This window comes from Buteo buteo, chromosome 1 (assembly GCF_964188355.1).
Source record: "Buteo buteo chromosome 1, bButBut1.hap1.1, whole genome shotgun sequence".
In the NCBI taxonomy this organism is placed as follows: domain Eukaryota; kingdom Metazoa; phylum Chordata; class Aves; order Accipitriformes; family Accipitridae; genus Buteo; species Buteo buteo.
Genome location: NC_134171.1, coordinates 66,022,441 through 66,045,802, shown reverse-complemented (window position 1 = coordinate 66,045,802; position 23,362 = coordinate 66,022,441). Strand labels below are relative to the sequence as shown.

Sequence of the window (23,362 nt, the reverse complement as noted above, 5' to 3'; positions counted from 1 at the left end):
ATAAACCAAACAAGTGCCTAGCAGTCTCCTCCTGTCTCCAAGATGTATCTAGAAGGTTCTTAAGGATGTTTCATTTAAAAAATAGGACACAGCTCTTAAAGAAAAGCAAGTAACGTACATCAGTGCTATTGCTTCCTTGTGTTATTGCCTTGCCCTACTCTGACGGCCAAGTTACAACTCAGATCCGTTTGGGATACATTGATGTAATGTCAGAAGTACAGGGCAAGTGGAGTTAATTTGTTTGAACAAAATACAGTAGCTCAATGCATACTGAGTTCAGAATTCTTACTTCAGCTTAACTATCCCTCCTTTCACAGCTGAAACTGACATTCCAGTAAAAGACTGGGTGTTTTTTTGTTGTTCTTTTTTCAGGTTGGTTCAAAGCTTATCTCCTGCCACAAACTGGTGCTAGCTTGTGTTATACCTTACTTCAGAGCCATGTTTCTTTCAGAAATGGCTGAAGCCAAGCAGACGTTGATTGAGATCAGGGACTTCGATGGAGATGCAATAGAAGACCTAGTGAAGTTTGTGTACTCCTCCCGCCTTACTCTGACAGTGGATAACGTCCAGCCTCTCTTGTACGCTGCTTGCATTCTTCAGGTGGAACTGGTAGCAAAGGCATGCTGTGAATACATGAAGCTGCACTTCCATCCCTCCAACTGCCTGGCAGTCAGGGCATTTGCAGAGAGTCATAACCGCATTGACTTGATGGACATGGCTGATCAGTATGCTTGCGAACATTTTACAGAAGTGGTGGAGTGTGAAGACTTTGTGAGCATGTCACCACAGCACCTCCATAAACTCCTGTCCTCCAGTGACCTGAATATTGAAAATGAAAAGCAAGTTTACAATGCTGCTATCAAGTGGCTGCTAGCCAATCCACAGCATCATGCTATGTGGCTGGATGAAATACTTGCGCAGGTAGGGCAGACCAAGGTGCTGGGCGCCTGTCTTGTCACTGGTTTAGTTGTATAATCAACTGTTTGTACTTAGGTAGATCTCAAGATGAAAAATATTCTTAGCAGTCGGTGCCTCATCTGGTATTCACAGTTGTTCAGTTGACAGTGGAAGCAGGTTAGATCTCTTGAATATTAGGAAGAAGTTGTATTCTCCAGTTTCTGTAGAGAGAAGAGTACTCACTTCATGCTCGTGGCTGGGGGGTAGGGAGCCAACAAAAAGCTGTATCTGCGTTAGAGCAGAAACTTCTTAGATTTACACATAGTGGAGAACATAAAGCCATCACTTCACTTGGTTTGATGCTACTACAGCCTGAAATGCTCACTTCCCCTGCTGGTTAAGTATTTGTACTTAAGAAAGGAGAGTAAAGCTGTTGAGGAGGTTTTTTACATGATTAGGAAAGTAAAACTGTAATGGAGATGTGTCACATAAAGTTGTGCTAATTCTAGAACTTCCTGTATGTTTAATTAACAAAAGACCAAGATGTATTAGCCCTATGAGCAGGCTAGGAAGCTGTTGTGGTTTAAGCCCAGCCAGCAACTAAGCACCACGCAGCCGCTCACTCACTACCCCCACACCCAGTGAGATGGGGGAGAAAATCGGGAAAAGAAGTAAAACTCATGGGTTGAGATAAGAACGGTTTAATAGAACAGAAAAGAAGAAACTAATAATGATAATGATAACAGTAATAAAATGACAACAGTAATAATAAAAGGATTGGAATGTACAAAAGATGCACAGTGCAATTGCTCACCACCCGCCAATTGACACCCAGTTAGTCCCTGAGCAGTGATGCCTTCCCCCCCCCCGCCCCCCCCCCCCCCAGTTTCTATACTAGATGTGACGTCCCATGGTATGGAATACCCCTTTGGCCAGTTTGGGTCAGCTGCCCTGGCTGTGTCCTGTGCCAACTTCTTGCGCCCCTCCAGCTTTCTCACTGGCTGGGCTTGAGAAGCTGAAAAATCCTTGACTTCAGACTAAACACTACTTAGCAACAACTGAAAACATCGGTGTGTTATCAACATTCTTTGCATATACTGAACTCAAAATATAGCACCTTACCAGCTACTAGGAAGACAGTTAACTCTATCCCAGCTGAAACCAGGACAGAAGCATATGCTAGACCCCTTAATGCTCACTAGACTAGCACTGCTGGTTACCTGTAGGATCGGAAAGGAGTTCGGAGTTTAATCCTCTAGACTTGATGCAAATCCGCTGCTTCTGAAAGAAGGTATCAAAAGGTCACTTAGCTGAACTTATTTAAACACCCATCAGACCTCCTCCTGTCAAAACGTTAGTTACTTCAGTTATTCAAGCTCCATATGTGCTGGTTATAGGAGTTTAAAATACAGTGTTTGAGACAGGTATGGAGAACGTGTGCTGGGGAGGAGGGGGTACATGTCATGTGCTGCAAAATGCCCTATGTGTCTTAGCAGGTAGGATCAACTGTGCTGTTTCAGTTGTCACTGAACTCCAACTTAAATATTTTGCATTTAGCAGAATTGCTAATATTGGCATCATGTGAGTAACAAGAGGTGCACTAACATGCTGCTGTCATTGTCTTCTTGCATCATTTTTCACACTTCCTGGTAAAAGATCACAAGTGTTTATTAACTGTCTTCCAAAAACGTTCACTTTCATCTAGACTAGCATGAGGTTTTAGGTACAAAAAAACACTTCAGTACACTGTAATTAAATTCACAGGCAATATAATTTGAGATTAAAAAAAAAAGATTGATTTTTATTGCCCAGTTTTGCTAGCAGATGAGATGATTAACAGCTTTATTCTATTCAGGGAAACCAGAGTCTGGAATGAAGCAATGAAAAAGTAAATGCCTTCCTGTAAACATGGGTTATTTGCCAGAGTACATGGAGCCATCAGTTGATTTGGACATTACTGCTGGCAGAAAACATGACTGGGCTTCTTGACAGTTACTATCCACATCATAATCAGCCATACAGGTTTTGCTGTTATAATGAGGTTCTGAATTTGTGAGCCTTGAGTTCTTACCGCATCACTAACCTTATGAGTATTAGCAGGGCTACGGTGGTGCTTTTAATTAGCCTAAAATAAGCTGGGCCACACTAAAGGAAGAAGTGGGACTGAAAGTGAGTGGGCAAGGAAGAAGTGGTAGAGACACGTGCTTACGTGAAGACAGGGACACTTTGTCAGCGATTTTAAACCACCATGCTGCTGCTCTGAGAAGCACCAGAGATACTGGACTTCTTCACCATTGCTGCTGAGCTAACTGGGAGCTGCCTGACAGCATTGACTCCAAACCTTAGGAAGTCAGATGGTGATTTACTTCAGTCCCCCCCCGCTAACACCTGTCCCACCTTTGCATCTGATTGTACTTCATATTCCTCACTGTTTCTCTCACAAGGCCAAAGGAAAGGCTTGGTGAAATAAATTGACTGTGGGGAGGAAGGCATTTCAAGGCAGTCTTGGAGAGGCTGACCTTATTTCAGATCTGCCCCGTCACTGGGGATTGCTCTGGGCAGTGACCACCTGTAGCCTTACCCAGAGCAAGCCTTCTGTTCCTCAGCCTGGTCACCAGCACTCTTCTGGGGAACCACAGGAAGGATTTGAAGAAGGAAACAATTAACTCTCAACCTTTTTTTTTTTTTATCCTGCAGTCTTGTCAAGTCCACACTAGAGAAAGGTGTTACTGCACTAGCAATACCTCCTTAATAGACACTTAGTTCATGCTGACAGTGTTTCCTTTTTGACTTGCCACCCAAAGAAAATGAACCATTCTAGCAAAAGCCCTCTATACGCTGGTACAGCAGTGAGCTGAAAATTCATACCCTCAGCAGACTACCTGACACAGACTATTCTGGTACAGTCACAGATGCTGCCTGTGTCACGCCAGGCAGGCGCAGTTGCAGTACAGGCAGCGGCACTTCTTCCTCTGCTCAGCCTGGGCCAAGGGACAGTTCTCCACTGCTGCTTAAATGCAAATGGTTGTAGCAAACGTTTGTCACTAAAAAGAACTGTTCATATCACTGTTATTCTGGAAAAAAAAAATATGAAAGCTGCTCTTTTTAGTGAAGAGTGTGGGGCTGGCAGCTGGCTCAGAAGCTGCCATCTGTTACGCGTGCATCACTGTAAATGGTGAGACTCAGTCAGTTCAGCCAGTTACTCCAACTGTGTTCATTTCTGTCAGGTACGGCTGCCTCTCTTGCCCATTTGTTTCCTTATGGGTGTTGTGGCAAAGGAAGAGATTGTCAAGCAGAATCTAAAATGTAGGGATTTGCTGGATGAAGCAAGAAACTACCACCTTCACCTGAGCAGCAGGGCAGTGCCAGACTTTGAGTACTCCATTCGCACAACACCAAGGAAGCAGACTGCTGGTAATTAAATGTGTGTCTGATTATCCAGTAAGGAGTGTGGAGAAAAGGTGGTGCATCTGTGCAGGCTTAGATAGCTTGATATAAATGGTTGTTAATGACTTAATGCAAAATTGTGAAAGCCATGGTATACCTCTGGGAATTAGGAAACGTGCTGCATTTTTTCCTAGCAGAACGTTAGCAGTCATTTTCTTTCTTTGAAGAATTATTTATTTGTCATGATCGGCTCTATCTGTATTAAAGCTAGAACTGTTAAGTATGTTATGACCAGGCAGTATGCTCAAAGTTATATCAAAAACAGTGGACACTTATCTTTTGGTGTGAGAAGGTTGAGCTAACTTTTAAACTCCTTGGCTAACCTACACCAAAAGTGACTGATGAATATTAGACTGCAAATCCTAATTTTTACTTTGTTATCTTTAACAAACAATCTGTTCATCACCCTAAACAAAATCACAAAAAGCATATTTAAAATATGCATTGTTTTTGCAAGAGCATAGATAGTTAATTGCCATAGCATCATGCCAAGCAAAGGCCAGAATCCAGCATCCAATTATACAGGGCAATGACTGTGCCCCTTGAAGTGAAATACCACTTCTCCTGGACTACATAATTTTCAGTTCACTCTGCTATACAACTTTATCTGCCATCTTCCTGCTGGTTTTCTGGAAACCCGTTTTGTCTTCTTCAGGTGTGCTGTTCTGTGTTGGTGGTAGAGGTGGATCAGGTGATCCATTTCGCAGCATTGAATGTTACTCTATCAGCAAAAACAACTGGTTCTTCGGCCCTGAAATGAACAGCAGGAGAAGGCACGTGGGTGTGATCTCTGTGGGAGGTCAGTAACCCTATTCAAGCAACCCTATTCAAAAGGCACTTGTTTGCTCCTTTTGCTGGAATTGGTACTTCTACTAAATAAACCTGTCTTGCAATGGCTTAACTGTTGGATATTCTTCAGTTTAGCAAAGCTTCTTCTTCATGAAGGGGTTTTTGATTCTGAAATGATCTGAGAGCATGCTTACTGAAAAGACATTATTGCGAACTGAGAAAGTTAGGGTTGTTCAGCCTGCAGATAGCTTTTTAGTAGGGCTTGTAGCAATAGGACAAGGGGTAATGGTTTTAAACTAAAAGAGGATAGATTTAGGCTAGATATAAGGATGACATTTTTTACAGTGAGGGTGGTGAAACACTGGAACAGGTTGCCTGGAGAGGTTGTAGATGCCCCATCCCTGGAAACATTCCAAGTCAGGTTGGACAGGGCTCTGAGCAACTTGATCTAGTCAAAGATGTCTCTGCTCATTGCAGGGGGGCTGGACTAGATGATCATTAAAGGTCCCTTCCAACCCAAACTATTCTATGAACTGTATATAGCCGCTTGCTTTAATAGGCAATTGAATTTTTTTTATTCCATTTATAAAGAAACAGCCTTACACAGCAGAGTCGCCCAGCATTTGCTATCTCCCTTCATACTTAAATCCGTTCAGGCAAGTCACTAAGACCATAACTCTTCCAAGAGCAGACCTACCTTTATTTTTGGGTCTCCATCTTCTGAAACCACGTCTGTGCAATCTAGAGCAGCTTAGCACCCATGATGCAAATTTTCCTTGTACATGGTAGCCCCCGTGTTGCTGCAGCAGAACAGGTATCTTTATATCCCCATAGAAAATCTGGAGAGACTGATACAAGTGTCCAAAATTGATCTGACCTGCAGGACTGAAGTTATGGGAAGATCTTTTGTCTACGTATCTCAAGCTTTGTCTAAGTTCATGTTAGAACAGATCTCTGGTTGAGTACAGCATGTAAAAATATAAAGTCTGTACTTATTAAAATCCTGATATTGAAAACATTTGAAAACTTTAACCTTTGTTTGAGCTTTTGTCTTCACATAGGCAGGGATATTGCATAAATGAAAACTGAAATGTTGCCAAGCAATCTCTGTACCAAAAGATGTGTTTGTGTTTCAGGTAAAGTCTACGCAGTAGGTGGGCATGATGGAAATGAACACTTAGGAAGCATGGAAGTATTTGATCCTCTCACAAACAAGTGGATGATGAAGGCATCAATGAACACAAAGAGGTACCCGTCTCATGATCCAAAATATAAGTCCTAGTCTGTGATGTATCATTTCTTGCTGATGCTGAAAAACATCATGTCTGTCCTGTCTTTATTTGGGTTTCCGAACTGTGTTATTTTTAGGAAATTTGTTTTCCTAGTTTGGGGCTTTATGCTATCAGACACCTTTATTTACCACCTGTAAAGCAAACACAAATCTGCATCCCATACTTGCATACATCACATATTTGCACAAACACAAAGTTGTGTGTAACGTAATATTTCACTGCAAAACTGCATAATCCCTCTCTCTAGGGAGAGGCCCTGGCTGGTAACATTGGTTATGTTTATGCTTTGGCTTTCTTTTGTTGCTCTATCCTTTTCTTTTTTTTCTTTTTTTCTTTTTTTTTTTGGGGGGGGGGGGCGCAGTGTGGCTGGCTTCTGGAGCAGAGAGCTCTTCTACTCCAGCTGTGCTTACATTCTGACATCTAGGGCCTTTCTGCTGTGCCCAGTAAAGAACTTGAAACTGATTAACTGGTTCTGTGGGTTTTCTGCTCTTTTTAAGAATGAGCAAGATAACTGCCATCAGAACATGCACAGTGAAATATTTCATGCCCAGGAAACAGTAGCTGCCTATGTTCTTGCCACAAAAGGCCAGAAGCACTAAAACACTGACAGTCAGATTGAGGATTTTTCTTGCCTTTTGACATTTAAGATTCTTTTAAGGAGCTACTGGACTCACAGATCTGTATTTTTTTTTTCTGCTGTCATTTAAATCAGCCTCCATAATTCTACATTCCATTTTGTTATTTGTTGTTTCTAAAAGCATCATGTACAAGTAGGAGTAAAATACCGAGTTTGGCTAAGTCCTAAAATTATTTGTAGCCGTGACCTAATCAAAATAGAAGACCCACACTCCTGGAAGTGGCTTCTTGCTCCTCTTCCTCCCTCCGTCATGCCACCACCCCAGGGCATATTTTTGGCAAACATCAGTCCTAGACTTCTGTGACATTTCTTACTCCGTACCTTGGTAAATGAAAGGGCTGCCATGCCTTGGCTACGCCCCACTCCTCCCATTCACCGAGGTGGTGTTGGAATACTTAGTTGACAAAAAACTGCCACCATTGATGGTGTCTATGCTAACAGCTGAGTAGAAAGATTGTGCCTCCCTTGCTCCTGCTTAGGTATCTGTGAACCTGCCCTCTGTGTAATGAGACAAGAATGTTCTCAGTGAAACAGTAAATCACCTGTCTTGGTAGTTAAAGCAGAAACTTAATGCTCCATTCACTTAATAACTCCATTCTAGACCATACTTTTCATTTTGTAGTAGTGACTGTACTTTCATATTAGCAGATTCAGTAGAAAAAAATCTGATAGCTATTTTAACACAGACTTAATAGAAAATAACAGAATGGAAGAAACTGCAATTAAATCTTGCTAGAGTTCTGTCATCTAATATCCAGCTCAGGTTTGCCTTTTCATATATATTAATCTCACCCCCCAAAAAATCATTCCCAAATTGTAGCAGCAGCTATACCAGTTAAAACCAGCAGGTTTTGGCTCCCCATCAGATTCAGTACAACAAGATAGGAGGTGTAAAATTAAGTACCAAGACAGAGATATCAAATAACTAAGACAATCTCATATATCCAAGCATGTAAGTAGAGGACTTGGGCCTTAGGTGACATTCAGTCAAAACAATATTCCATGCACCCCACCTTTATTTTTTTTTTTATTTTTTAAACAGGAGCTTTGTCTTTTTGCAGTCTAAAAAAATTCTAGCTGCAGCAGTCCTAACAAACAGGTGCCTGAGAAAGCTGAGGTGAAGTACAGATAAAACTCTAGAGTCCCTCTAATGGGAGGCTGCAAACATACAAAAGGCTTTCAGGATAAAGCTGCAAGACTGATACAGGCGTGCAGAGGGCCAGCCACAGTTACTGGTCATTATTTATTATAAACTTCACTTTTAAAATTTTCATTACTTTTTCCCCATAGTTTAAAACAGGTGCCAGACACTTGATCCGTCTTTCCCATTCCCTTTCCTTAAGGATTTGCACTGAGGTATTGATCCTATGGTTTTCTTAGGAGAGGAATTGCTCTTGCCTCCCTTGGTGGCCCCATTTATGCAATAGGAGGTTTGGATGACAACACTTGCTTCAGCGATGTGGAAAGATACGACATTGATTCTGATCGATGGAGTGCAGTTGCCCCAATGAACACTCCCAGGGGAGGAGTCGGCTCTGTAGCCCTTGTGGTAAGTGACTATTTCCTCCCAAGTCAGGGCCAACTGAGGAACTGACCTGCTTTTCAAATCTGCTTTTACAAAGTGGAACATAAGGATTTCAAACAAAATGCACCTGGTGGGTCTGAGCACCTCCGGTCATCAAAATTCTATGGAACTGTGCAAAAGGTGAGGTATTTAGGATAATACTCATAGCAAATTGAACCACGCTCCCTGTTTCAACAGTACTTGAGGTACTGGGAGCAAGCACCAGGACCCTTCTAACAACATCAAGCTAATGCTTCAGGTCTCATTCAGAAGACTCTGGTTTGTCATGGTTACTATGTTTAAAAGTACTGAATGCATCTGCACTTTAACCCCCTTCACCATATATAATCTGCAAGATGTCTGCAACACTATGTAACTTTTTCACTTCTTCAACTGGAAGATGGCGTTTACAATTTGTTGGATAATTAAGTCTGTTGTTGGAATTATTAAATAAATTAAATGATTAGCAATGTGTGGATATACCATGTTTTCCTATCATTCTAACATTGCTTATGAGTAAATACATATACATTACAAACAATCTTTCTCTATACAACTGTTTTCCAGAACCATGTTTATGCTGTGGGTGGCAATGATGGTGTAGCATCTCTTTCCAGTGTGGAGAAATATGATCCCCATTTGGATAAGTGGACAGAAGTGAAAGAGATGGGTCAGCGAAGAGCTGGCAATGGTGTCAGCGAGCTCCATGGCTGCTTGTATGTTGTTGGTGAGTAGGGATGTGACATTTTGTAGTGCTGTTTCTGCCAAGTACTGGTATTTGGAAGAGGCTGTTTTTGCTAGAGGAACTGGGGAACAGATAGACCTGACCTGTACTTTGTGTTCCTGGGCAGGAGAAGAAAGCAAGCACAACCAGGGCATGCTTAAACCAAGGTATGTTAGTGAGGAAATAAAAAGCCGTTCCTAACCCACCTTTAGGGTGGCCTATACTGTTCAGGACAGTATGTCTATATAGAAAATCCTCTCGAGACTCACTAATCTTGAGTTTCCTTTTAGGAAAATTATTCTGAAGTTCATGCACTTCTAAAGCACTCTAGTTCCATTTTGAGTGTAGACGACAGTAGCTTTTTCACATGGTGATGATACTTATCCCACAGCCTGTTGTCCTAGGCCTGTCTTGTTCTGCTCTACCTTGCATTTACCTGCTCTCCTGAGGGGGGAAGGTGCCAGGTAGGTATGATGTAGTAATAGGTTGCAGAGCTCTACCTTGTCTATTATAATAAGTGATTTCAAAAGTTTCAAGTAAAATGCTCATCTGACAGCTGCCCCAGCAAGGGGAATGCATCACTGAAGTCTTACTTGAGGATTTTTTTTTCCTACTCAAGTATTCAGCAATGCTGTAATTTGAAAACAACGCAAGAGTGTGTTTTACTTAAGCCAAAATAAGATCAGGACCATCCTTTTACTGGTCTTAGTTTTTTTTTCTATTTCAAATTAGAAGCTGTTTCATTATAACTATGTGTAAGATGAATTCAAGGAGAAAAATAAGAGAAATACCACTCCTTGCAACTTGAGTAGAAGAAAACTGTCACTCTGGGTGATACAGGAGGGAGAGCTGTTAATTTTTAGGAACTTGTAAAATTCATGTAAAGAAATAGAGCTGGACACTAGCCCACTGAATGCTGAGAATAGCATGATAATGCCAGTCTTGGATATCACCAGCACTAGGAGTGGCTAAGAACTGATAATGTGATGATTCTTTGCAGGTGGCTTTGATGACAACTCTCCACTGAGCTCAGTGGAGCGGTTTGACCCACGCAGTAACAAATGGGAATATGTAGCAGAGCTTACAACTCCGAGGGGTGGCGTTGGCATAGCGACACTGATGGGTAAAATTTTTGCAGTTGGAGGTCATAATGGCAACACGTACCTGAATACAGTGGAAGCATTTGATCCCATAGTGAATAGGTAATTTAAAATTTTCTATTTGGCTTAGTTAAGACAATGAAATTTGCCTATATGAAAAGTGTGCAGCAGGAGTTTCTCTATTGTTTCCTTGTAATAATTGAGTAATATCCATGACTAGTGATGCAGGAGTGCTGCTTATGCCACTAGGTTCTTGTAAATATTTAAGCACCTCCTCCTCCTCTCCATCCCTTGCCCTCTTCCCTTCATTCAATAAGAATCTACATTCTTCTGGTCGTTTCGGTCTGATTTTGCACTAAATTTACCAGAGAAATAAGAATAAACTAGCAGGGTGTATTTTTGTGCACAGTAAACAGCTAGGCTGTATAATAGAATTTCAGACACAGAAAAGAAATACTTTCAGGTTGCTCAGAAAGGACAGGAACTTACTTTTATTTTTTTTCTTCTGCCGTCTTCTTAGATGGGAACTCGTCGGCTCTGTGTCACACTGCAGGGCAGGGGCAGGCGTGGCTGTGTGCTCTTGTCTCAGCAGCCAGGTCCGGGATGTGGGCCAAGGATCCAGCAACGTTGTTGACTGCATGTGAGCTCTGCTGCCTCCTCCAAATTCCAGAAGAATGATAGTAGGGAGGCACTGCAGAGCTTTTAAACACCATGTTTTGTACGGTAGGTTAAGAAATAAAACCAGCACATTTTCTTTGTGAAAATGTTACCTTCTGCAACTGTAAAGCTTTTGGTGGCTTTCTATCAATAGTGATACAGAAAAGCCTGTGAAAACATGGAATAAAAGTGGGACTTACAGGAGAAGACCTGCCAAGAGCTGCAATCATCCCATTTTTAAGAAGTTGCAATTTCAAAATCATTTGAGGCAGCTGTTGCAAGGACTCATTATTGAACCATAAACCAGGCATGGGGTGAGGTGAGAGCGCGGCAGTTAGGACTGCTGAGCCTTACCCAACAGCCCCGCTACATGTTTTCTGGAGGACTTGAGTGCCATTTAATATAACTTATTTTCAGGAATGTAGTCTTAAACATTTCCTAATTGTACAAGAGCTTTGTAACACAAAACACAAAGTGTCTCAAGTTTTAGAAGGTAATGATAGCCCTGTTGCACACTAAGATAACTGGAGCAGAGAAGTTCACTGCCCACCTCCCAAGGGACTTATGGCAGCAGTGGCAATTGCAGGTACTTAGTCTGAAACCTGTCTTTCAAAGTACTTTCTCAAGCTAACACACTTGTTAGAAAGCTGAAAAAATTCTTGACCTGAGTTTACTGGAAGTTTCAAGTCTTCAAAAAAATTTATAGTAACTACCCCCCCAAAAGGCAACTTTCTGTTGAGAGGTCATTCCTGAAGTAACCAGTGTAATTTGTCCTACTTTGAGATGACACAGTGTTTGAAAATGTAGGCTTCAGTGGTGTCTGAATCACCGTTTTCATATGAAATAGAAACATCATAATAAAAGTTGCAGTATTCTGTAAAGACCTTTAAATGCAACTCTAGAAGATGGCATGTCCAATTTCAGTTTCCAGTAGCAACTCTGTGGTAATTCTAGAGGTACTGGCTCTTTTTAAGATAGTTAAGCCAGAAGGATCTAGCCTCAAAACAGGTAGATGACTTAAAGCTTACATCAACCAAAGAGAATCAGCAACAAAAAGAATTGGAAATTCACCAGTTCTTACATCAAAAATTGAAATAGGAAGTTGACAAGGCTGTGTACAAAGACATCTTGTTATGCAGTCAGACACCCTGAATGCCACGTAAAGTCCAGCTGGAAAGACTGCAGATTCTTGTTCTGGCATCACCTTGAACAGACCAACAACTGACAATCCTTTGTGACCAAAGTTTCACGTTACCAGGTTGTTACAAGTGACTAGGGAGAGCAGCAAACTTCTCTGCCTTCAGTACCAGGTGAGAGGCAGGACAGTACGAGCATAAGGCATAGTCATGTTTTGCTGTTGAGTTACCATAATTTAGCTTTTCTGTTTCAAATGGCTTGCACTTTGGTAGCACCCAGGGTCAAAGTGAATGGTACTGTAAATAATGAAACATTGCAATAAAACATTTGTACTTCAAAGCACCTTGTTTATAGTATGACTGGAGCATGCTACTGTGGGGAAGCATTTGAGTATTTTTGGTTTCTGCAGAGTGTAATTCTCAACAGGAAGCCTTTATCAGCAGGGAAAATCCTGCGTTAGAGCCATGAGCCATACCACCCTGCTACTGCCCTTGTCCCCATGCGAGGATGTGGTCACCCTTGTGGCTCTTGATCTTGCTAGGAGGGGTGGAAAGAAGAGGTGCAGGTTCCCTCTCTGGAAGCAGACAGGTTCTTCTATGGATGTCCTAGCTAACGAGAAAACTTAAGAAGGAAAAAAATGAAAAAAGAAAAAAAAAAAGGCAAGTTTTCCACAAAGTAACACTGACCATGAAACCAAGTAGCCTGGCAGTGCTGCTTGCCAGCTGATACATTTCTCCTCTTGGTGGGAAAGTGCTAGCACCCACAGGTACAACCTGTAACTCACACATCTGGACCACACTGACAGCAATCACCTTCCAGGCACCAAAGGGAGGCGTGTGTGTTCAGCACGTTAAGGGTACAGCAAATGCACTGGGATTCTGTACAGTGTGGGAGGAGCTCTGCTGCCAACCCTGTAGCTGGAAGTCAAACTATACTAGGGCTGAAGACAATCGTGAGACAGACACTTCTGTTGTATTTCAGTTTGTGCACCCTGCCCCCCAACATTTGTGCTCAGGCTTCTGGAGGCATATCTTTTAGGGCTGGCAGGAAAACTGCCAAAAAGGTTTACAAGGAACAACCCTGTTGCCAGTATAGTGGTGTCCACAGTATTAATCTTAGATGGCACCAGAACTACAAATATTTTGTGCAGAACTGTTTTTAGGAACACTTGCTGGAAATGTGATAATGATGTCAAAGTATATTAAAAAAAAAAAAGTATAGGATTACTGTGGCAACAAACCGTAATGACTTACCTGCATATAAAGCTGTTGTGATTTAACGCCAGCAAACTCGTTTTTCTTCTCCCAGTACTGGCGACAGGATAATGGTAACAAAGTAACCTCCCCCAGGCTGGGGAAACAGAGCAGCCTGCCCTGGTTCCCCGTGGGGAGGCAGCCCCCCAGTGGCAGCAGGCCCTCACTCCCACTGCCTCTTCTAATTTAAAAGTAAACTCGGGATTTGCAATAGCAAAGTCTTTAAACATTCAGGCTCATGAAATCATTGCATCTAAACATGATGCACGTCTCATCCCAAATGTGGAATTGTTACTGCTTCTGTTAATGATGTTTTTCCTGTATCCTTGACCTCACCCATAAAAATCATAAACCCGAAGGTGTCTATTAGTACCTCCTTTAAACACAAAGAAAAAATAATTTTGGAAGACTCGCGTGTGGTTACAGTTACATCAAAGTTCCCGGCCTGCTGATTTTAACCATGTCACGGGCTTCCTGGAAGAGCAGGACCAGATTCTGGACCACTCTTGACCAGCCCCCTTGGCCGTGCATCTCCAGTCCTGTGTGTGCAGCCAGTGCTGACCAGCCACCCTGCTGCCTGTCCACCCTGCTGCCGCCCCAGGTGCTGGGACACGCTGCCTCCCCATCTCAGCTCTCCTGCTGCCCCACAGCAGCCCTCAAGCATGACGCTGCTCCTCACCTCAGGACTTGGAGCAATTCTTCCCAAACCATACCGCTGCCAAGGGCAGCGCATCATCTGCTGTGCCTTCCACAGCCATGTTTGTCTTCAGGAAGTTTTCATCTCGGCACTTTTATTTATGGAAGATCAATACGAAGACAAAGATTTCCCTTTAAGTTAGATTTCTTATCACTACATTAAAATAGTAATTTCTGATGGTATTTTTTTCAGGACATGCCGTAACACCATGATGATGCAAGGATCTTGCATGTATTACTGTTTATTTCAATTTTGTAAAATACGTCCTTTCAATAAAATCTTAAATTCGTATCTTATTATTTACGTTCAAAGTGGATTGTGAGAATTTGGTTATACTTTCACAGCTTTGAATACTTTTTAATATTGCTCTTCCCCAAAGGCATCTCATTCCTAATAGAGCCATGCTTGCAGCAAAACTGTTTGGCTTAGACATTCTGCTGAAATATTCAGATGCGGACAGGAGACTTCAGAAGGTGATGCACATGCTACTTGCATATTTTAAAACGTAAACAAAATATATGCATGCATTCTTACTCCCATCAGAAAGACTACAGACTTTCCTCCTGCTGAATACCAGCTGAGAGAAAATTATTTCACTGAAATGTCTGCCTGTAGAGGGGGATGCAGCCCAGCAAATAACCAAGCCTTCGCAGAGGGCTTTGCATACACTTCTATTTATGCCACATAACCAACAGGTAATCAACCAACGGCCTCGGGCTGCTGCATGGAAGCAGGAGGTAACAATGACCCCAGCCAGGCACTGGAGGGATCCTGTGTCTGTCTCCAGGATCTTCCTTCAGGTGGGGTGGGATCTGGGAGCAGTTATTCCAGTGTCAGAGTTCTTAACCCATGTAGCATGCACTCATGTAGGGCAGACTGAACATGTCAGAAGCAATTGATTCATCAAAATCAAGGAAATGCTCTTGCTTGTGATCTGGAAAGACACTTCTTTATTTAGAGCAGTGGAAAGGTAATTAAATAAAAGCATGACTGGCATTCCGAAACCAACACTCAGGCTGAACAGCCTCTTTATGCTCAATCCGACTGCATTCAAGTGCTAGCAAGAGAGATGCAGACCAGCAGCAATAAGATTATCAAAGCCCCAGGAAATTTTACAAGATTGCTTTGCTGCTCTGAACTTTTCTGTGAACTTAACTAAAATCAGGCTTCCTTCCTACGTCCTGACTGCATGACTTCAGTTCTGTGTCTTACCTCCACTTGCAACAACATTTTCACTCCGGAGTGGTTCCATCTCTTCTAAGTGTTGGAAACGAGCTGCATGAGAAAATTCAAGTCAACAGGCAAAAGCATTTACAAACAGCAAACACTGAGGAATGGGGGGCAGGCCTCGCTGACTCAGGGAAACTCCTGACTAAATAAAGGTTTGTTAAAGATAAAGTTGAGTGCTCAGAATGCAACACTGATTACGCAGCTTCCCAACAGCTCCAGCCCAACGTAACTGCCCTGAACCACAATGAGTAACAGAAGTGGTTGCATTTACCTCGTTTTCCGTGTGTCCGCTCTGTCTGCCAAGACAGCTGCAGGATGCTCAGTATGATCTTGTATGATGGGACCACAGCTCCAACACAAAATGACACTGAGATTCATTTTACAAACAAGTTGTCATCAGGCGATAAAAATTCAGCCAATTAACCTGTCCAAGCTTAATTAGAACAAATGCCTGGAAAGTCCATAACTCCAGATTAGTCCCACAGTTAAATAGAGCTTTTTAGGCTGAAACTGCTTTTAGAACTATTTTCAGCATCGCTGCAGTGCACAGTTTTGCAAACCCAAGTACTTTATTCCAGATGCTCCACTTAATTTTTTTTGCTGGCTGCTTTTATCACATCTGTGTTTGTTTTCTAAACCTTTGCATGTTCTCTCAACTGGAACTGGCAGCAAAGCAAAAGCACTCCTAGCCAGGAGATGAAACTTGTATTTGTAATTCTTTCCTGGCTGTCAGCATGGTTGGTGTTTCTGTCACTTTGCAGCATTTCAACGCAATTCCTTGGATTCCAGACAGTTTCATTTTAAAGCTGTTCCAGCACAAAAAAAAAAAAAAAAAAAAAAAGTCAACAGGGAACTATGTAATTTCTGCCATCTGACTTGTCTGGTCTGCAGGCGTTGTTGTGTTCCATCAATACAAGCAAAAAGCCCATGCAAATACATACCTGCCGCAAGTTTTCCACTGAAACGGTAACTTGATCTTTTAATGAGTACACACAACCTACGTTAGATGGTGCGGCAGCCAGCATCCGGACAGAGATAGTAAGACATGTGCACTGGGCTGTGATGAAGAGAACACATGCATGGCTATGGCTGCCTGCCTGGCTTCTAAAGCGCCCCTGCTACCTGGCAGTGCCCCACAGGAGAATTTCTCTGATGCTCATTAAATAAATGGTCCTGAAAATTAATACTCCAAGCAGGCAACTATGCAGCTATAGCTGTTCTGGGAGTGGTGGCGAGGCTTGGCTCTGGTTACATAGCCAACGAGAAACATTTTTGTGTCTTCATTTGTTCGATGGGTAAGACTTAACTTGGGCCAAGAACCATAAGCAAATTATCTTCCCCTACACACATTTTCCAAGAAAGAAAAAAAAATTGGACAGTGCAAGTCAGCACACCTAACTCAGCACAGGCTGCTGGGAGAAAGTAATTGCAAATCCATGCACTGTACTGACACAGTCCTAGTCAGACCTCCAAGTGAACGGCTGCCAGATGAAACAAATGGCACGTTACAGCTGCCAATATGATCGCATTTAGGTGTCACGTTGTCACCGCGCGTTACGCCACATGGCAACTGTCTCCTCCCGCTTCTCACTTTTCTTTTGTATGAGCAGCTACCAGCTCCCCAGCCAAAATCTTGGTCAATGCAGGACAGAAAGGACAGGAATAGAAAAGCAGAGCCAAACAGCCCTTCTTTCTTCCCGTCCTCAGTGGACATCCCAGCTGCTCTCACTACTGCTGTTTGGTTCCCAAGGTCTTCCTTTTACCTCCAAGAGACCACCATGCCTCTCTCTCTCTCTTACCTTTTCCTTTCCCAGCTCCTCACACCTGGCTCTGCTTCCCCCAGCTGGTTTCCTTGCTTTTTATCACTCCCTACCCAACATGGGTTGCTGGAGCACCCCTAGGTCAGCTAACTGTAATAATCCATCCTACCTAATTACCATCAAAGATCTACAACTCCATACTCCCTCCCGAGGACCAGCTCCTCTGCTCCACACACTCTTTTCCTGCTTGCAACGTCTGCACACACACGCACTTCAGCTTTCAGATGAAGCCCATTTCACCTGGCACCAACACCACTCCAAGGCTTGCCAAAACTCCCTCCAGTGGAGCCTGTCCAAGAGGAAAAAAGGAAAGCTGGTATGGGCATACACTTGCCTTGGTCTGTAAAGACCGTGGCCACAGAAACACACAGCACAGCCCTGCTGGAGTCCTTAGCTGGGTTGCTGCTATGTCCAACTCTTGGGGTCAGGCTGAGATTCATCCCTCTGCATGCGTGTGGTGCTGAGTCATGCCCACTGATGACTGGTTTTTAGCAGAAGGTTAGTTACCACCCTTAATTAAAGTTTTCCTCACTGAAAGAAGGTCAAAGCTGCCAGACAAAATGAACAGGTAAAACAGAAGAGTAATTCTGTTCTCTTTTTCATGTTATCAACCAGAAGACAGAGGCAGCGTTGGACCACTATGCATGCAGTCATTAGGAGAAAGGAAAAAAAGGAAAATACATACGTACCAGGTATCCAGAGCTCCGGAGGACACTTGGCCCAGTAGAACATGCCCCAGTCTCAGGCAAAATAAATGGGATTTGGAAACATGCTTGAATATTTTGCTGAAGTAGTACTTACAAATGAATCCCTGCATCAGGGTGTCGTCAGGATGGACGCCTGAATTTCAAACTTCAAGGTTAAAAAACTTGAAACACACCATTTTGATATATTCCCTCAAAAGGTGGCAATGAGGTGAAGACAGTGGCAAGTTCGTGCTGTTGAATATTTCAAGAAATTCAACCACATACCAATCACACATTGCACAGCCACATCAACCCTCACCTCTGAGCAAAGCTGCACCCAGCGGCTGTGCTTGTGCAACTTTGTGTGAGCAAAGCACGGGGGAGGGTGAGACATCTCAGCTTCAGATCAGGAAAACAAGAAATTGCCCCTCCCCAGGCAGCTTGTTTTTCATTTCATCTTTACAATTTTGACCAACATCCCTTTCATCTGAAGAACTTGAAGACAAGCAAGTCAAAATTCATATTTTAATTTTTTTTTATATATATATATATATATACACACACACGTGCAGCAATTCATCCTCAGTACAGAAGACAAACAAACAAAAGATCTGTGGCACAATTTCTTTGGAGAGGTTTTCTTTCTTTTTTTACTTTTTTTTTTTTTTTTTAAGCTGTATCACAGATCTGGTTTTTGTCTTTTTCAAGGACTATAAAAGGCAGCTACTTCTAATTCACAGAAGCCTTAGAGTGCTGATTCAGTGCTGAAGTCAAACACATCAGTCTCCTCCTCTCACTTATTTGCACATCTTTTCCCACTGGAGACTCCATTTTGCAAGAGGTTTGGCATCCTCATTTCTCCATGGGGCTCTAACACTTTGCACCTCTCCCATGCCCAGGCCACTCCTGTGTCCCAGCACATGAAGAGCTGCTGTGAGTGGGGAGGACTAGCGTGTCACTCCCCACAGGACGAGGACCATTTAACAGATTTAAGACCAATGTTCTGTGTTCAAGAAACCTGACAGTTAATTTTTAAGGACGTTTTCACTGAGAATTGCAGATTTTATTTACGCTTGAAAATGATGAGTAAAGCAGGGTGAAAAAAAGAGAAAAAGCCAACCCTGTATGATAATAGTTGAAATAGAAATCCCACAGAAATAACCTAGAAATGCAAGGACAGAGTGGCTGGCAGCTGAACAGACAGGCAGTGGTTTGACCAGTGCGCCACAATTCACGTGCTGCCTGGAGACCTGATGACACGAGCCCTACTGGCACCCACAGCACTACCGTACGCATTCACGTCTCAAAGAAAATACCACCCATGAAACCTTCAGCTCCTGCCCTCCTTTCCAGATTGCATCTTGCTCAACCCCATTCCCCAGGGACCCCTGGAAAAACAAGACAAAGCAAAAGCCTGACACCAAATCCTAACTAGCTCTTCTCTGAACAGCAAGGAGAGTTCATGAGCAAGTTCAGAGCCTGCTGCACCTCATGTGTAACAAGCAAAAAGTTGCACAAGGTGGAGCAACTTTCAGAAATACCTTTCAGCTGCCACAGACCACATACGGGCTGGTACGTGCCTTCAAATACTGAAAGTGAACAGAAAAAAGCTATTGGTTGGAATGCAGTTTTGCTGGCTCAACAGAAGTGGACAACATTGCCATTTTGCTATGATATGAAACACTGGACCCAAAGAAAACCTTAAACTCAGCAATACTGAGTAGGAGAGGAGAAAAACGCAGCAGGAATTTCAGGAACCCTGTAGCTTGACAAAACACATCGCAAACCAGCAGTGATCGCATGCTGTCATTGCAACATGCACAAGTCCTCATTTCAGGAACATAAAGTTTAAGGAAACACAATCAGAAATGCTGATGGTGGCCCAGGAACACTGTCGGTTTCAGGTAGTGACAGGGGTTACTAAAAGCGCAATTAATATAAAGCAAGCATAGGCTGTCAACGGGCTATTTTAGTGTTTGGAGAGCAGCATAGGGCTGAGAAACTGTAATCAACTTTAATGCAGCTGTTTTGCCAAAAATAACATTTGTCTCTGGAAAGGGTAAGCCAAGCCAAAGAGAGAAAGCAAGCTAATCTATAATGTATAACAAATCTCAGAATAAATTAAATGTGGTTGCAAAATTAGGTTTGGTCAATAAAGGCTCAATAAATAAATAAACAACACCACAGTATTATTGGAAAACAACCCCAAAATATTTTTGGCAGTTTTAGCCCAGGGTGGGCCGCTGCCCCAGGCAGAAATCTGAGTGGGGTGGTCAACGCCTGCTGCAGCCCTGTGGCCTCCTTCTCCCGCTTCTCCCTCCCTGGCTTGTGGATGACCTCCCCTGCTGACATGTTGCACCTCCTTCCTCTGCATCCCTCCCTTCCACTCCCCATCTCCACTCCACCTCCAAAACTAATCCTCCTTGCTTTTGCCCCAAGCAAGGAGTCTGGGAAACATGCCTTTTGGGGTGGGAGGGGGAAGGAAATGGAGGGACAGAGGATCCGAATAACCCAGGAAAAGCAGCTCCACCCTGACCAGCAGACAGGACAGCTCATGTCCAACTACGCCTCGCACCCCACTGAAACCAGAACAAAAGTCACAGACGCTTAATCCACATGTGTATGGCCACAACCACAAGCTATCTTCCTATGCTCTTCTTACCCTCTGTGCATCTTGCAACCAGCCTGGGGCCAAGCTGGTTTCATGCCACTTGGAAGACTAATTGATGGCAATGAACTGAGTCCCAGTCCCACCTCGCCTGAGCAAACGCACCACCAAGCTCCTCCTGTCTAGTCTGTAGCTAAAAATCCCACCAGATGCTCATCTGGGGATGTTTCACATTTCTTTTTTTATGACTAACTAGATGTTTTTTCCTTTTATTCTTACTTCAATACCAATTTTGCCATTGGGATTTTAAGCATGCAGTGAAAAAGTGCATTGACCCCCAAAAAGTGTACATTCCTATGTACAACATCTGTAACAGCAACATATCTAGCGGGTATTAAAACAGGTTTCAGTGTCGTCTACAATTTACATACTACATTAGAAAACCACATCCATTATTAGCAAACAACTTAGGTGCAATGCCTGTTGCAGAAAGGACCTGAATTATACACACAAATTATATCACAATAGTGCATAGAGAGATGCAAAAATCATTCTTCCAAGAACAGTTACATTGCCCGACATAAAACAAAAAGTGGGAAAAGCCCCAAACAAGAAGTGTAAGGCCATTGCAAAGAGATCACCTTGCACAACCAATGAGAAGCAGAGCTACCACGGGGCATGAAATCCTGCAGGATTACCCAAGGGAATTCCTCCTTGCAGCACTTTAGAAATGTATCCGTGAACTAGACCTGAGCAGACTCTCCTCCCAGCACTGAGTCCTGCAGCACCTTTGTGGCAAACATGGAGCAGTACGCTTCAACTACTATTTTTGTGCCTTGTCTCCTTGTTTTCTTATTTAACTTGTTCACCTGCATGAAACCAATCCATGGGATTTTCCTGTCAGCAAGCGCTTAGAGCCAGGCTTTGCTGGCTGTCAGCGGCTGACCCCAGCACAGTCTTCCTTGAATCTGTTTCAGGAGGATAGGAGGTAGATTTCTTGAGTCGTGACCCTCCTGCCACTCTGAGCATCTAGATTTGCACACATTCTTGTTCCTACAGGAAAGGGCAAGGGGCAATAAACAGGGGAGCAATTGAAACAGAGGCTTCTTGTACAGAAATTCATGCTTAAACCTCATTCAGAAGGGAAACACTAAGACCATTCAGAGAGAAAAGGCAAATTACAATTTCTCTACAAGAAGCTGAGAACATGAGGACTCTTGCAACAACTCATAACAAATAGGCTACTTCATTTATTGTTTATTTCCCCATATGAATGAATCAACCATCTTGGAAACTCCATCACACACAGGGCAGAAAAAGTTATTTACAAAAGGGACATACATCCCTAAAATAAGTTTAAGATGTACAGATTTATAATGGGAACCAAGAGGGAGGGGAGAGGACAAAACCAAAAACAATGACATTGCAGTCAGACTTTGACTTTCAGTTACAGAAGAGATCTCTATCTCCATGTAAGTAGGGTTTTCAACTATTAGATAAATGGCATCTTAAAAATAGAACATTTGAGAATTTCAACACATGTATTATTTCTTCTAAATAAATATTGCATGGAAATGATTCTGTTTTGCCACCATAGCTGCCTCCTCTCCTCCTGGGACTCAACCACCACCTCTGTTTTTCCTTGGATTCATGGTTTTGTTTCCTAACGGCAAATGCTATTTCCTCCACTGTTATGTTTTGGTTTGGTTTTTTTTATTTATTATTTTTTTGTTTGGTTTTTGGTTTTTGGTTTTGTTTTGTTTTTTTTTAAAGGCCTGAACAGGCCCAAGTCAAAATGATGAGCATCTTTCCTAACCCTTTGCAGGCCTCTGACCTAGCTCAAGGTTGAAATACGATGGCTTTTCAAAAATTTCCTATTATTTAAACAGTCTTCTCCATGACCTGAAACAAAACACAGCTTCTTGCTATGTAGCTTAGTCCTGAGGCTTCCACTGATCGCTTTTGAAATGAGAGCCCCCAAATAGCCCCCCACATGCCCGTAACACAAACTGCCTGTGATCTCATTTCCTCCGAAGCCTGGGGGAGCAGGAGCAGTTCTCGCACAACTGTCTTTGCATGGTAGCAGAGCACGTGCTGCCTTTTCCCAACTGTAAAGAAGCAAATGCCAGTAGTTCATCTGCCTTCGCTGGGTGTCTTCTTACCAACTTTGCTCACCCGGCACCCTTGCACGAGCTTTCCTAGGAGCAGGACAACAGATTATCACTCTCTGGGCAGTAGAGTGCCCAAAGAGCAGGCGAGGACAGGACCTGGTGCACCCATGGGCTGCACCAAGCTGGATGCAGGAGCGGGGCAGCCGCACACCCTGCCTTGCAGGTTGTGGCAGGCAGTTGCCCCGGGGCTGGCAAGCCATGAGCAAGCGGCTCTCCGACAGGAACCTGGCCTGGCAGCAGGGAGGGAGATGGGTGTATGCGAAATGAAGTACCAGGGGTACCCGTGTCCCTGCTTCACCTTATGCTTCCCCCTCAGACTTTGCTATCATTCTTACAGACTCCCACAGCGGTTTTCAGGTTCAATAAAGCTTACTGCCTGCCTTCCTCCTCCTCAGCTGGTGATCCTAAAAACAGCTTTGTTTCAAGACAAAGTCAGAAGAAGGCATCGTCCCACTAGTATGGAATCAAGCTCCAAAGTGCACGTCAAGCCTTCGGGCCGGCTGGCCATCGCTGCGCTTCCTGAGAACAAAACAGTTAACACTGAGCCTCTCTCTGTCCCTGGCTTATTCAGAGCAGTTGCTCCTCCAGGGAGGAGGAGTACAAGTGAAGTTTGATAAGGAAAATGGGGAGGGGGGGGACATGGACCTTCCTTC

The 23,362-nt window shown here is 43.2% G+C and overlaps 1 protein-coding gene and 2 long non-coding RNA genes across 5 annotated transcripts in view; 1 reads left to right on the top strand and 2 right to left on the bottom strand.

Annotated features, from left to right (window-relative positions):
- LOC142033821 (kelch-like protein 8) overlaps positions 1 to 11,094 on the top strand; it is a 138,670-nt gene extending 127,576 nt beyond the window's left edge. The window contains exons 3-10 of one of the 2 annotated variants that reach the window (XM_075034299.1): positions 373 to 921; positions 4,125 to 4,311; positions 5,000 to 5,143; positions 6,270 to 6,381; positions 8,443 to 8,611; positions 9,194 to 9,353; positions 10,351 to 10,552; positions 10,971 to 11,094. In XM_075034299.1, the coding sequence (XP_074890400.1) occupies positions 373 to 921; positions 4,125 to 4,311; positions 5,000 to 5,143; positions 6,270 to 6,381; positions 8,443 to 8,611; positions 9,194 to 9,353; positions 10,351 to 10,552; positions 10,971 to 11,094 (1,647 nt within the window). The remainder of the gene's footprint in view (positions 1 to 372; positions 922 to 4,124; positions 4,312 to 4,999; positions 5,144 to 6,269; positions 6,382 to 8,442; positions 8,612 to 9,193; positions 9,354 to 10,350; positions 10,553 to 10,970) is intronic. The other variant, XM_075034308.1, reaches the window with a different exon arrangement.
- On the bottom strand, positions 717 to 11,100 carry LOC142033854 (uncharacterized). Its single transcript, XR_012651363.1, has 5 exons — positions 10,940 to 11,100; positions 5,831 to 6,556; positions 2,118 to 2,178; positions 914 to 1,118; positions 717 to 819 (listed from the first exon to the last, which is right to left on the bottom strand). It is a non-coding gene; the product is annotated as an uncharacterized LOC142033854 (long non-coding RNA).
- A 1,403-nt stretch (positions 11,101 to 12,503) lies between these two features.
- LOC142033848 (uncharacterized) lies at positions 12,504 to 21,093 on the bottom strand. Of its 2 annotated transcripts, none has more exons than XR_012651361.1 (3): positions 16,366 to 16,394; positions 15,696 to 16,230; positions 12,504 to 15,469 (listed from the first exon to the last, which is right to left on the bottom strand). It is a non-coding gene; the product is annotated as an uncharacterized LOC142033848 (long non-coding RNA). The 2 variants fall into 2 exon arrangements; XR_012651360.1 differs by lacking the exon at positions 16,366 to 16,394 and adding an exon at positions 18,046 to 21,093 and having other exon boundaries at positions 12,505 to 15,469.
- Positions 21,094 to 23,362: the final 2,269 nt, after the last annotated feature.